The 13,291-nt window shown below is 39.1% G+C and overlaps 1 protein-coding gene across 1 annotated transcript; it reads right to left on the minus strand.

The window, feature by feature from the left end:
- Positions 1-6,801: 6,801 nt before the first annotated feature.
- LOC133714096 (trimethyltridecatetraene synthase-like) lies at positions 6,802-8,927 on the minus strand. Its single transcript, XM_062140175.1, has 2 exons — positions 7,971-8,927; positions 6,802-7,629 (listed from the first exon to the last, which is right to left on the minus strand). Exons 1-2 carry the CDS (start codon positions 8,871-8,873, stop codon positions 7,003-7,005), a joined length of 1,530 nt encoding a protein of 509 aa, XP_061996159.1. The 5' UTR covers positions 8,874-8,927; the 3' UTR covers positions 6,802-7,002.
- Between the last annotated feature and the right edge of the window lie 4,364 nt (positions 8,928-13,291).

The following is a 13,291-nucleotide window of genomic DNA, read 5'->3' on the forward strand; positions in this document are numbered from 1 at the left end:
GACATCTCTCACAATCTGAGAAATTCTCCAAGAAATGTGAATCCGTCTATTGAGAAAATCAATTAGGAGTTGTGAGTCTCCCTCAAAATTACAGAAATTGCCACTGAACGAAATTATTAACCCACGCTAATCTACCTGTTGACAAAAAAATAATGTTATGTATTCCATGATTAAAGCTCTTTGCATTATTATTTTAATTGTAGGTTTTGTAATCCCTAACTTTAATATTGTCATCAATATTGCTAGAATCATGCAATTTGGTCTTTTTTTTTTAATTCAAATGGGTTGATTGCTGGGTTCACAAACCTTCTATCACATAGTTAATTTATTTGATTCTTACTATCGATAGTAATTGTTATCATATTGAGATTGTGGAGAACAGTGTTTATGATATATATATATATATATATAGCCTGAGCAAAGTTATATATCAGCGCTTCTCCACTGCGGACGTCCGCAGTTTTTCTTAGGTACGGATTTGAGGTTTTGACCCACTTTTCGATCATATTTTCACATCTTAACCGTTCAGTTTTTAGGTCCTAATGTATAGATCATCTCTGCAAAATTTCAGCCAAATTGGTGATCGTTAAGGGATCCAAAACTGCAATTTACAACAATGTACACGAACGGTTCCGGTTCGGCAGATTCGGTTCGTTCGTGTAAATTGCAGTTTTGGATGCCTTAACGAACACCAATTTGGTTGAAATTTTGCAGAGGTGATCTATACATTAGGACCTAAAAACGGAACGGTTAAGATGTGAAAATATGATCGAAAAGTGGATCAAAACTGGAAATCTGTACCTTTTTTCTCAGGTGCGAATATCCGCACCTGAGCAAAGTTATATATATATATATATATATATATATATATATTGGTGGTGTACTTGATGCATTGAATGCATGTTACTAAGAATTCAGTTTGTATAATAGTTTTTATTAGCTGGATACCTACCATTGAGGTTTGTTCGACTATACGTATATACCATACCTATTATACCTATGCTAACTCGAGGAGTTAGGTAAAACTCCTGACTTTCAGGTGACGATTAAAAAAAAGTATGTAGTAGATAGACTTTCAAGTTCTAAAACTTTAATGCCTAGTGGTTTTTATTTTTATTTTTTTTATGCTATGAGTTTCATTGGTTTACCTTTTTTTTATTTTTTTTTATTAGTTGCATACCTACCATAGAGGTTTGTTCGACTATGCGTATATACCATACCTATTATACCTATGCTAACTCGAGGAGTTAGGTAAAACTCTTGACTTTCAAGTGACGATTAGAAAAAGGATTAAATTTTGTTTAGTCCCTGTACTATGACTCTGTCATTGTTTCAGTCCATGACATTCTAATTTAATCTAAAAAGTCCCCGAGGTCACAATTTCCGTCTAATAGGTCCTCGCCGTCCAATTATTCCGTTAACAGACTGACGTGGCACAACCTTAATTGAGTGCCACATCAGCAATTTAACAGCCCAACTTGACGGAATCTTAACGACGAGGACCTATTAGACGGAAATTATGACCTCAGAGACTTTTCAGATTAAATGAGAATGTCAGGGACTGAAACAAAAAAATGGTCAGAGTACAGGGACTAAACATAATTTAATCCTTAAAAAAAAGTATGTAGTAGGTAGACTTTCAAGTTCTAAAACTTTAATGCCTACTGGTTTTTATTTTTATATTTTTTATGCTATGAGTTTCATTGATTACCTTTTTTTTTTTTTTTTTTTTTTTGTGGTGCACTCAATGTATTCGATGAAATGTTATTAAGAATTTAGTTCATGTATAGTTTTGTTCGACTATATGTCTATAGTCTATACCATACCTATTACACCCATGATAACTTGAGGAGTTGGGTAAAACACCTGACTTTCAGGTGACGATTAAAATAAATGTAGTAGGTACGATTTTCAAATTCTAAAACTTTGATGCCTACTGATTTTTTTTTTATGCTATGAGTTTCATTGGTTACAATTCCAAATGTATGACTTTTAGCGATGTTCATGGCTATGAGGTAAGTTGCTTTATGTCATGAAGTTTTTTTCAATACCTTGTAAAAGGTATAAAGTTTTAGATGTCTCATACCTATGTCATTTATTGGTTATCTGTTCTAGAGGTTTGTTATCTAATGTCATGGCTATGAGGTAAGTTGTTTTATGCTATTATTATTTTTTCAATACCTTGTCAAAAGGTATATAATTTTAAATACCTCAATATCTGTCATTTATTGGTTACCTGTTCTAGAATAAGGATTTCATTACTAAAGGCCAGAACGACACGAATACATATCAATCCCTGCCTCATAGGGCTAGTTAGACAGCGATATGCTAGCACCACTCACTAATACAATCAATGCTCACTTATTACAAGTGAGCCTATTAACTATAGAAAAGCATAGTCGATAGCCTAAGTCACAGACAAAACTTAAATCTTGGGGAAATGATCATTTACTCAATTTTGGGGTTAATTAACCCCACTTACCCAAACACTCTAAGAGATTGCCCACTTGGCCACTTACCCAAACACTCTAAGAGATTATTTCCCTAATACCCAATTAAATATTTTTTTATTCCTTTTAATTTATTTTTGGGACAATTTTGCCCTCTCCTTCTTTGTCACTTAGAGAGAAAAGTCACCAGAGACCTTGCTGGACTCCGGTGACCAGTGGCCGGCCGCGGACTCCGGCGACCGGTCACCGGAGTCCCGAATCCGGCTACCTGACTGGTGACCGGATTCTGGCGTCTGAATTTATTACCCCCTAATAATACCCAATAACCATATTATTGCCCCCCAATACTCTTTGTATTGCCTCCCAATAATCATATTATTGCCCCCAATAATCATATTATTGCCCTCAAGTGAATTGCATAAACTCCCAAAACCAAAATGAATACACTACAACACAATTGATCAATTTATATGTTCAACTGTACACGTTCACTTTTTTTTTCTTTTTTTTCCTTCCCCATTCTCGGAGCTCACAGTATACCAAAAATAAATAAAATTGGCCACCCAGAAATTGCTCTGGGCACCAGATCCGATCAGGGGGCGAAGACACCGGCGAAAATCTCAGAAGCTTTGATCAAAAAGAGGCTTCTCCTCCTAAAATCTTGAAAACCCTTTCTTCATTCTCACACTGACCGAGTATGGGAGACCGAGAAAGAGAGACAGAGAGAGAACAAGACTGGGACCGAGACAGAGACAGACGTCGTGACAGAGACGACCGTGATCGTGACTGCGACCGCGACCGTACCACTCACGCTCCCTCTCCCGTTCCCGCACTCCAGAAGACCGCTCCCACTGCAGCCCCTCCCCTCAGTCGCGGAAGCGTGCGCGGCGTGAGTCGACGGTGGAGGACGAGAAGGATTGGCAGAAGGTGGTGTCGGAATTCGTGGAGGGGATTGCGAAGGAGCAGCAGAAGCAGAGCAACGGTGGAAAGGGAAGTGCGGACGAGGATGAGGTTGAGATGATGAAGAAGTTGGGTATATAACATGGCGGCTGGAGAGAGAGAGAGAGAGAGAGAGAGAGTCTGAGAGGAGTGTAGTTTGTTGATTAAAATGAGGGCAAAACTGTCAAGAGATGTTAGATTGGGTAAATGGGAGCAAAAAACTCTTAGTGGAGTAAGTGGTCAATTTTTAAGCTGAAATTGGGTAAGTAGTCACGACCCCTTAAATCTTCTCCTTGCCCTTTGCACTAGGTCTCGGAGGCTTAGTAAGGTACTCAAAGCAAGTCACCTGCGCAGCAGTAACCTTCTTAGACTTGGAGGGATTTTTATTTTTCGACCCCAAAGGTCGTCCAATCTTCTTTTTTGGTTTCGGGACCTCCACAATCGGATCCTTGGGTATCAAAATGCTTCATGGCGCTTCAGTGAGGCCCAGAGACCGGGCAGTGAATTTGCAGGGGAAGCTAGGGGTCTTCAGCTTCTTGAAAGGTGCATCTTGTATCTCACTTTTCTGGAACAAATCAGGGAGCAGAATTTTCAATTTCTTCGAAGAAGCCCCTGACATTGGAGGGCGTTCTCTTTTCTCAATCTTAACCTTGTCTTCAGTTGGGGCAATGCAATGCTCTTGTTCCGCACTCACCGCAGACTTCTGTGACACCATTACCTCCTCAATTGTTGATGGAGCAGGCTGCAAGGCCTCAGGAACCATGACCAAAGCCTTTGACGATGAAGTCAAGTGCGCCTGCTTAGAAGGAGACTGCAAGATTTCAAGGATCATAACCAATGCTCTATTCGGTGAAGCCACAACATGCATTATCTTACTCGGGGACTTGTGATTCTCTTGAGGGTCCAAAACTAGAACTAGTGCCAATGAGTTGTCTGCAGGTTGCTTGGGAAGCAATTTTTCAAGTAGAATGACTGGTTTACGTGAAGTTGTATTGTTCTTAAACAAGACACAATTGATCGATGGTAATACCGATGTTTGCACTCCGTGGAAGCGGAAATTACCTGTAGTAAAACTTAAAGACGGAGAACCAATCTCAAGTTTTCAACAGGAGTACGATTCTGGCTTGCAGATTCCATGCTAACTGGGCATCTCTCTCCTTCATGCATGAGGAAGTGACAAGAGTTGCACAATCCAACCAAATTCTCAAAGAAGAAGGAAATTTCTGGTTCAACCCCAGGAGCAAGGCGTAGTTTCTTCTTGAGGAGGAAAGGCTTGGCTTGGTCATGAGAAACCCTAACCCGAACCTTCCTCATATTGTTAAACAGTTTATCATCCATCTCTAAAAACTTACCAGCTACAGATGCAATATCTACAATGGTATCAGGATCTTCAAAAGCAAGAGGAATGTCAGAGATCTTCACCCAGAAGAACAGTGAGCGCATGTCCATAGATTGGATCGGTGCTGCACCATCATATTCCTGCATCAAATTGGGAGCGCGATTAATCCTCCAAGGTCCACCACGGAGAACCTTGTTGCGATATCGGAGTATATCAAAACTCAGGACAAAGTGGTTGTTCTCTCTCTCTTGGATCTGAAAACTTTTGTCGAGAACCCACACTCTTCTAAAGAATCTTCGTAGATCATTCATCACAGGTGGTGGTTTTGCCAGAGGCTTAGCTAGAAGGAACGACTGTCTTGGACGACGGTGCGCACCTTCAATACGCCTGGACAGATCAATGATCTCATTGCTAGCCAGAGAAAGAGATGCAGCAAAGGATGCCGTGACATCTTCAATGGAAGCCATGGTGATTTGGATGCATGTGGGGAAGGAAGAGCAGCACAGGCCTCCTTCAAGGTTTAGGGTTTAGGTGCGTGCAGAGAGAACACGCTTGGAGTTTTTTTCCTTGTCTCTATTTCAAAGGAGAGGTTCTAGAGGTATATGTTATCTAATGTCATGGCTATAAGGTAAGTTATTTTCTAATATGATTTTTTTTTTCAATACCTTGTCAAAATGTATTTAGTTTTAGATACCTCATACCTATGTCATTTATTAGTTACATGTTCAATGAGTAAATGCTAAAATTAATGACCAGTTATCATTTCATATTACTTTTCACTACCCAAAGGGTAAATCAGGCATATAGGACAACATGAAAAAATATTAATTATACATCAACACTCTACAAGGAAGATTTGCCTACGTGGAACTACCCTAAGGCTTCGTTTGGTTCACGGAATTGAAATCAATTCCCTTGCCTTTCCCATGGGGATGGGAAATTAAAATTCTGTCATGTTTCATTTCCTATGTTTGGTAAAGCAAAGAAAGCATTCAGGAAATACCGTTTTATTTCCCTTCCGGTGTTTGGTTGGTGCAGGAAAGAAAAGCAAAAATATAACAATGTTTCAATAATACCCTTGTATTTTAAAATAACCCTTATATCTTAAAATAAAAATAACATCATGAAAATTCAAAAGTACACCAATTTTGGCAATAACACATTTGAGCAGGGATATTGTAGCCAAAATTTTTGTAATAAATGCTGGGAAATGAGAAGAGAAAATCAATCCCATGCGATCTGAAAGGAGTGATCGATCTTCCCCCTATTTTCCCCTCTGTCAGGACAATACTTCTAAAGTTTTGTTTGGTAGGCACAAGGAAATAAATGACTTTTCATTCCTGATTCCTCAAATCCGTGAACCAAACATGGCCTAAGGGTAACCTTAAGGGAAATCAAGCATATAGGACAACATGAAAAAATATTAATTATACATCAACACTATACAAGGAAGGTTTGCCTTCGTGGATTCAGTGTAGATTGATAAGAAAATATGTATGGATTTTTCCCAATACCTCTTTAGAATATTGAGTTTATATCTAATATATATATATATACACACACACACACAGGCCCGTTCCAAAGAGGACGTCCGCACTTTGCTAAAGTGCAGACGGCGATGCAGTAGCGGCGTTCCAGGCGGCGCCGGCGGCTCAGGGCTTGGCGGACGGAGGCCGGAGGCTTGGCGGACGGTTCTGGGCAGCATTCGAGGTTGGAGGAGGTCGGAGTTGCAGGTTTCTGGGCAGCGACCTCACCTGCAACTGTAGGTTTTTGGGCAGCGCTGCAACCACGTCGCCGGCGACTCCACCGACTGCAGACCGGTCCATCCGGCAAGCCCCGCCGCTCCGTCGCACCCCGAGCCGAGCTGCAGCGTCGACGTCCGCACTTTAACAACAGTGCGGACGTCCTCTTTGGAACCGCTCCGTATATATATATATATATATATATATATATATATATATATATATATATATATATATATATATATATATATATATATATTGTAACACGTACATTTCTGGATCACGAGCTTGATATATGTACGTACTCGATCGTGCTAGGTATACGAATATAGGATGAAAACCTCAAAATCGTTAATTTAGATATCAAGGAAAATGGCGAAGAATGACTAGATAACCCATTACAAGTCAATTGGCTCAGTGGAATTTTTTTCCTCCATCTGGAATCCTCATTATTCATTCATTGCTATAAACTTTGATACACACATATATAGTTCTTTCGTTTCAGCAAGAAGACGATCAATATCAATGGCAGTTAATAAAGATGGATTGGAAGCCGAGGCTCCGTGACTGCAACAAGTGGGAACTTCCTATGTGTTACCAATCCACAAGCTTCCTCCATCCCCAAATCTTCTACTTTCATGTTTTCAGGTAATTTCCAGTTGAATCCATGTAACATGTTGGCCAAGCAAGATCCAATCATTTTCAGTCCAAGGCTATAACCAGGGCACATTCTCCTTCCTGAACCAAATGGCAACAATTCGAAACTTTGTCCCTTCACATCTATTGCCTTGTTTCCCAGAAACCTCTCCGGATTGAACTCTTCCGGTGCATCCCACACTGAGGGGTCTCTTCCTATGCTCCATGTGTTTATGAACACTCTTGTCCCTCTACGAATATCGAAACCACCCACATTGCAATCGTCAAGAGCCAAATGTGGCGGAAGCAAAACAACCACTGGGTGTTTCCTCATTGTCTCTTTCATGATTGCGTCTATATAAGGAAGTTGTGGAATGTCTTTCTCTTCCACCCATCTGTCTCTTCCAATTACTCTGTCTAGCTCTTCCGTCGCCCTTTTAATGTGGTCAGGTTGTTTTATCAGTTCAGACATTGCCCACTCCAAAGTTGTTGCAGAGGTGTCAGTCCCTCCTGCAATTAAGTCCTGATTTTTGAATGAACAAAATTAATATTAATAGAGCAACACTAGCGTTGATAATAATAAAAAAAACGTACGCGCATAATGTTCTCTTGCTAGACAGTTTAACTGCATGTTGTTATACTAATTAAGTTGACACTATATATATATATATATATATATATATATATATATATATATATATATATATATATATTACAGATAAATTTATTCCTGTCTACCTAAATGTACGTATGATCCAAATTCAAAGTCTTGCAAATTTAAGAATATACGTTTGATACTTTAATATACGATTAATCTAATTTGATCGGATAAGGGCATGCTGCAGCCACACAGTTCATGTGTACCTGGATGAATGCCTTGACACTGTCATTGGTGAGCTTAACTTCGAGATCAGGATCATCAACAAGCTGCAACAGTGAATCCACCATGTCTTTGGCTACATAATCCTTCACTCCTTCACTCTTTGCCTTGTGTTCATCAAGCACATAATCATAAAATGGCTCCGATTTTTTCGTCAAGGCCTTCATTCGCTTTACGTACCCTTGCAAGTCCAAAAAATCGAGCCACGGTATCCAGTCCCCGATATTGAAAACCCCATTGAGCAAGAACACTTCATCTAACATCTCCTGAAATTCTTCGATCCTCATCACCGAACGCTGAAACTCAGGCTCCCTAAAGTACTCCTTCCCCATCACACATCTACTCATAACGCTAAGAGTCAGGCGTGACAGATGCTCTTTCAGCATTACTGGCTTTTCGGACAAGGCACACAGTCGTGAGATAAAAGAGCGAATTTCCTCAACACGGATGTACGCAAAGGACTCTAGCCTTTTCGAGCTGAATAGCTCAGAGAGGAAGATCTTGCGGCCTTGGCGCCAATATGGACCGTGAGGCGACCAAGTGATGTTGAGGTAGTTATAAGTGATATACTTGCCTGCTGCAGTTCGTGGTCTAGAGGCAAAGACATGATCATGTGTTTTCAGAAACTGTTTTGCCATTTCTGCAGTGGAAGCAACTACGACTGGGTAGGAGCCAAACTTGAGCTGCATTATAGGGCCATAAGTTTGGGATAGTTTGTGAAGGGATTGATGAGGGAGAGGACCATTGATGAGGTTGAGGTTGCCAATAATAGGCCAGGGTTTTGGACCGGGTGGAAATTTCAGATTCAGTTTGCGTAGTTGGGAAAAGAAGATTTTTGATACAAGGGCCAGAAGGAATAGCCATGACCAAGAAACTGAAGCCTCCATGTATGTGAATCAGTTATGGTGAGAGTTTGAGGTGGTCTTGCAGCTTGACGTTCATATGATTTGACTATTTTATAGTACTATTTCCAATAATGGAGTCAAATGTCAAAATGGTTAAGGGGCTTTCTTTTCACCATCTCCAACCCAATTTAAATGTTGGCTACCATTACCTCGAGTCATTTTTCCTTTGAGGAGAGGGATTGAGGTAGAAAGCCGAAATGGCTTTAGTGGAGAAGGCTGGGCCCCACGTCCCACTTGCCTGCTGGCAAATGCCACTGTTAACGCGGCAGAAGGAGAAAACAAGAAACAGACGCGCTAGAAGACAAAATAACGCCTGCAGGGTGGGGAACGCGCCAATCACGGGCGCTGAGGTTGGCCGACACTGGGCCCCGCATGCGCCAGAAGCCTTTGTGGGCTTCCAACCGCTAGGAAATCAGCGGCCCTGATTCAATCTCCATTAACTCGATTTAAAATGGAAGGCCCAAATTAATTGATACCAAAACTAAAAAATAAATTTTATATATTAAGCCAATTCTTAGGGAATGGTTAAATTTTTAAACTACCATATATGCCCTCACATAATATAGATATTAATAAATAAATTATTTCTATATGAGGATAAAATAGTCAACTGACTATATCATATTTCAAAATATTGCAATACCTCCTTTGAAAAAAGGAGAAACTGCTGTAACTTTTTTTAATTTAAAAAAATAAAAATAAAAGTCAATTGACATATGCGGAGCACATGTTAAGGGGCTAGTATATATAATTATTTAATTTCTAATTTGACGGTCAGAAAAATGTGAGGAATTAAATTGAACGGTTAATAATAAAGTAATGTAATTTTAAACGAAAAAAAAAACATAAAAAAACAAAATAAAAATTTCTAAAAAAGATGATATATTATATATAATATTTATTATGATATATAAATTCAGATTGTAGTTAAATAATTGTCTTAAATGATTAAATTATGAAATGACTTTGGCTTTTTTGACTAAAGAGGATTGGAGATACAAAATATGAATGAATAGTGATGACATTAAGGGTGCTAAATTTTGCAAATGACCTTGACTTTTGACCCCATTATTGGAGATGCCCTTACTTCCATACTTCAAGTACTACTTTTAAGTAGGGCTGTCAATGGGTCGTGTCGAGTTGGGTTCGTGTCGGGTCAATGTATATGTCATGTCACAAGTTACAAACCTAAACCCAACCCATTTACTAATCGTGTTGAAAATTTAAAATCAAACCCAACCTATTTATTAAACGGGTTACCCGTTTCCAACCCGCTTAACCCATTTAATAAATAGGTCGTGTCGTGTTGGACAAAATGACTCATTTAAGGGTTAACACTGCGACTCATTTAACTAAAAAAATGCATAAATTGATTAAATTCACTAAAAACTCCGTAAGATGAAGAATATAAATAATTATATATAATTCATAAATAATTAAATCCAATAATGATTAAGAAAAATATTTCAAATTGTCCAATTCTAGGATCAAATACTCCAACGTCCAAAATTTCAAGAAGATGTATAGCATAACCGGGTTATATGGGTTCACTTCGTGTTGGCGGGTTGACCCGCGGCCGACCCGTTTATTAATTGGGTCATGACGGGTTGACCTGCGATCGACCCGCTTTTTAATCGTGCTGGTTCAACCCGCTTTATTTCGTGCGGGTTTTGAGTAGTGTTATCAGGTCGTGTCGGAATTGACAGCCCTACTTTTAGGTGGTCTTGGAGAGAAATAAACTTTTCTTATTTCATTTTCAATATTCAATTCAAATCATTGTGCTGCATCAACTGAAATATCTCCAAGATCAATCATTCAAGTTTGGAGAAGTCTGGAAGCCTCCTCCGAAGTTTGGACATCAATAATTTGTAGGCAAGTTTATATTACTGTTGTGATGCCATCTTTTTTGGAAGAAGCCAACTCACCTACCAATAAGCTAAATTGATATCCAAGTAATTTTCGTTAATTATCTGAATTGTCTAATAGCTTAATTTGCCTTTAGCTCCACGGTGAGGACTGAGGAGCAACCACTAGGTCCTGTAATATATGTCATCCCTAGTAGATATGAAGTTTTGGGTTAAATCGTGATTGGAAGCACGTAATATGGTGTGGTGGGATGCTCTACCATCTTTTCTTTTATCGCATTGTCAGAGTGACCAATTGGGTTTTCCCCAATTTCGGTTACGATAGCTTATTTCTTTTCGTTGCTTTTGTAGGGAGGTTTGGTTTGGTCCCCCTCCTATGTTCCTTTTTTTCTTCTTACTCTTTTATTAAATTCAAAAAAAAAAGTTTTGGCGTTTCCTCTAAAAAAAAAAAAAAATATATATATATATATATATATATATATATATATATTAATAATAATAACACGAGGAAAATGAGAATGACTACACCAATCTCTTAATTTGTTGATCTCTTTATGAAAGTTAATTAGGTTTATGTATAATACTATAGTGTATATGAAAGAAATAGATATGAAATTAAGCACTATACTATACGCACTTGCACAGATCGACGTAAATATCAATAATTGAGTATGACATATTGAGATAGTATCCTTGATTCCAAAACCTTGGTAGCCATACATTTCGAGTATGTAAGTGACTGACACCCTGAAATATTACTCTCGTGAAATGTCGATTAATTGCATGATTTATTGCTTTGCTTTTGTTCCTTCGTGTTCTTGCTTTGGATCTGGGAATATATATGTCGGATAATTTGTTATTAGGGCTTTAGCATTCTCTTTACTTCCGAGTTTTGATGGAGTAAATCCTGGTGTATGTACCTAAAATATACTGTACATGAATGAAGTTTAACACTACCATATCAGATAAATCATATTTGAACAACTTTATTGAGGGAATCTACTCATCTAGGTTGGATTAGCCCAACTAATTATTCATATGATAGCAATACAAGATTCTAGGCCCTCTAATTTTTTCAACCCCCGGCCCAATGGTTTTGAGTACAATTTGCCTCAACATTATTTTCTCAAAATTGATTCATATATTATAGAACTTTTCAGGGTTGGCACTCTCTAATTGTACTTACTTTAACAAATGAAAAAATGGCGTAGTTGCTGGGGCGCAGTTAGGGCTGGATTCGGTTGAAAACCAATCACTAAATCTGTTAACCAGCTACCGACCGACGTTGGTCGGTTTTCCAGAATCTAAAACCGCAGCCATACCGCCGCGGTCGATTACCCAGAGGTCGGTATACCGAGATATCGGCATGATTCGGCTAGAGTTGATGGGTATACCGATGTTGGCAAGAATTCGGAGAAAATAGCCGGAAGAAAAAAGAACTTGATGAAAGAGGAGAAGGAGGAAAGAACTGGAAGAAAGAGGAGAGTATTATGTAGTCGATGAAAGAGGAGGAAGAGGAAAGAACTGAAGAAAGAAGATGATTTTTCAATGGGGATGAATGGATGATATGATGATGTTGATTTCATGATGGAATATATGGTAATTGGATGAGGAAGATCTGATGTTGACTTGATGACGAATGGGCCTCAGATCTAGTCGGTGATTAGTGGAATATATGGTAAATAGAGAACTGCAGAATGGGGATTGGGGAGGAAGAAAAAAGAAAAAGAAAAAAAATGAGAAAAGAAGAGATGAAGCAACATTGCAGAAGAAGAACAAGAGTCAAAGAAGACGACTAGAAAAGATCTGAGAGAAAAATAGAGAGTAGAAAGTAAAAGAAGGTTTTGGGTTCTATTGTGTTTTAATTCTACCGCATAAGACGTAATAAATAGAAACTTTGCATATAATATTTTGAGAGCTTCTTGTGCTCTAGTGGTTGGGAGCAAGGCTTTCGTGTAAGTGGTGAGGGGTTTGAACCTTACCTCTTACTTAATTTTGTATATTTTGCATATTATTCGGTATGTACGTACATATGGTCGGTATGGTATACCGATGGTATACAATACTATACCGTACCGACCCAAAACATTGAATCGGTACGGCTTAGTCGAGCCGAATAGTCGGCTTATCGATTTGTCGGTCAATCTCGGTATGGCCAGGTTCGAATTCAACCTGGTTCGACCCACTCGGTCCAAAATGCCAGCCCTAGGCACAGTCATCTGTTGCGGAGCGGATACTCTCAACTCGGGTTTGGGTCTGGGGCGCAACGTTGTTGGGGTTGCAGGCGCAGATGTGGATGCTTCCAACAAATCCTTTAGGGTTGCGGCGTGGCGGCTGGGTGATGCTACCGTCATTCAGCGTATTGTGAGTCTGAGGCTCGTCTTGACTTGGGCTTGGTGTTGTTAGGCTTGGATGGGTATGGAGCTGCTGTTATTGACTTATTGGGCTGCTATGTTAATGCATGCTATATCTATTCCTTGACTTGTTGCGCTTCTCATTTTTAATTTTATTCTTTCAATTAAGGAGTCCGGGGAA

The sequence above is a fragment of the Rosa rugosa genome, chromosome 1, assembly GCF_958449725.1.
Source record: "Rosa rugosa chromosome 1, drRosRugo1.1, whole genome shotgun sequence".
NCBI classification, from domain to species: Eukaryota; Viridiplantae; Streptophyta; class Magnoliopsida; order Rosales; family Rosaceae; genus Rosa; species Rosa rugosa.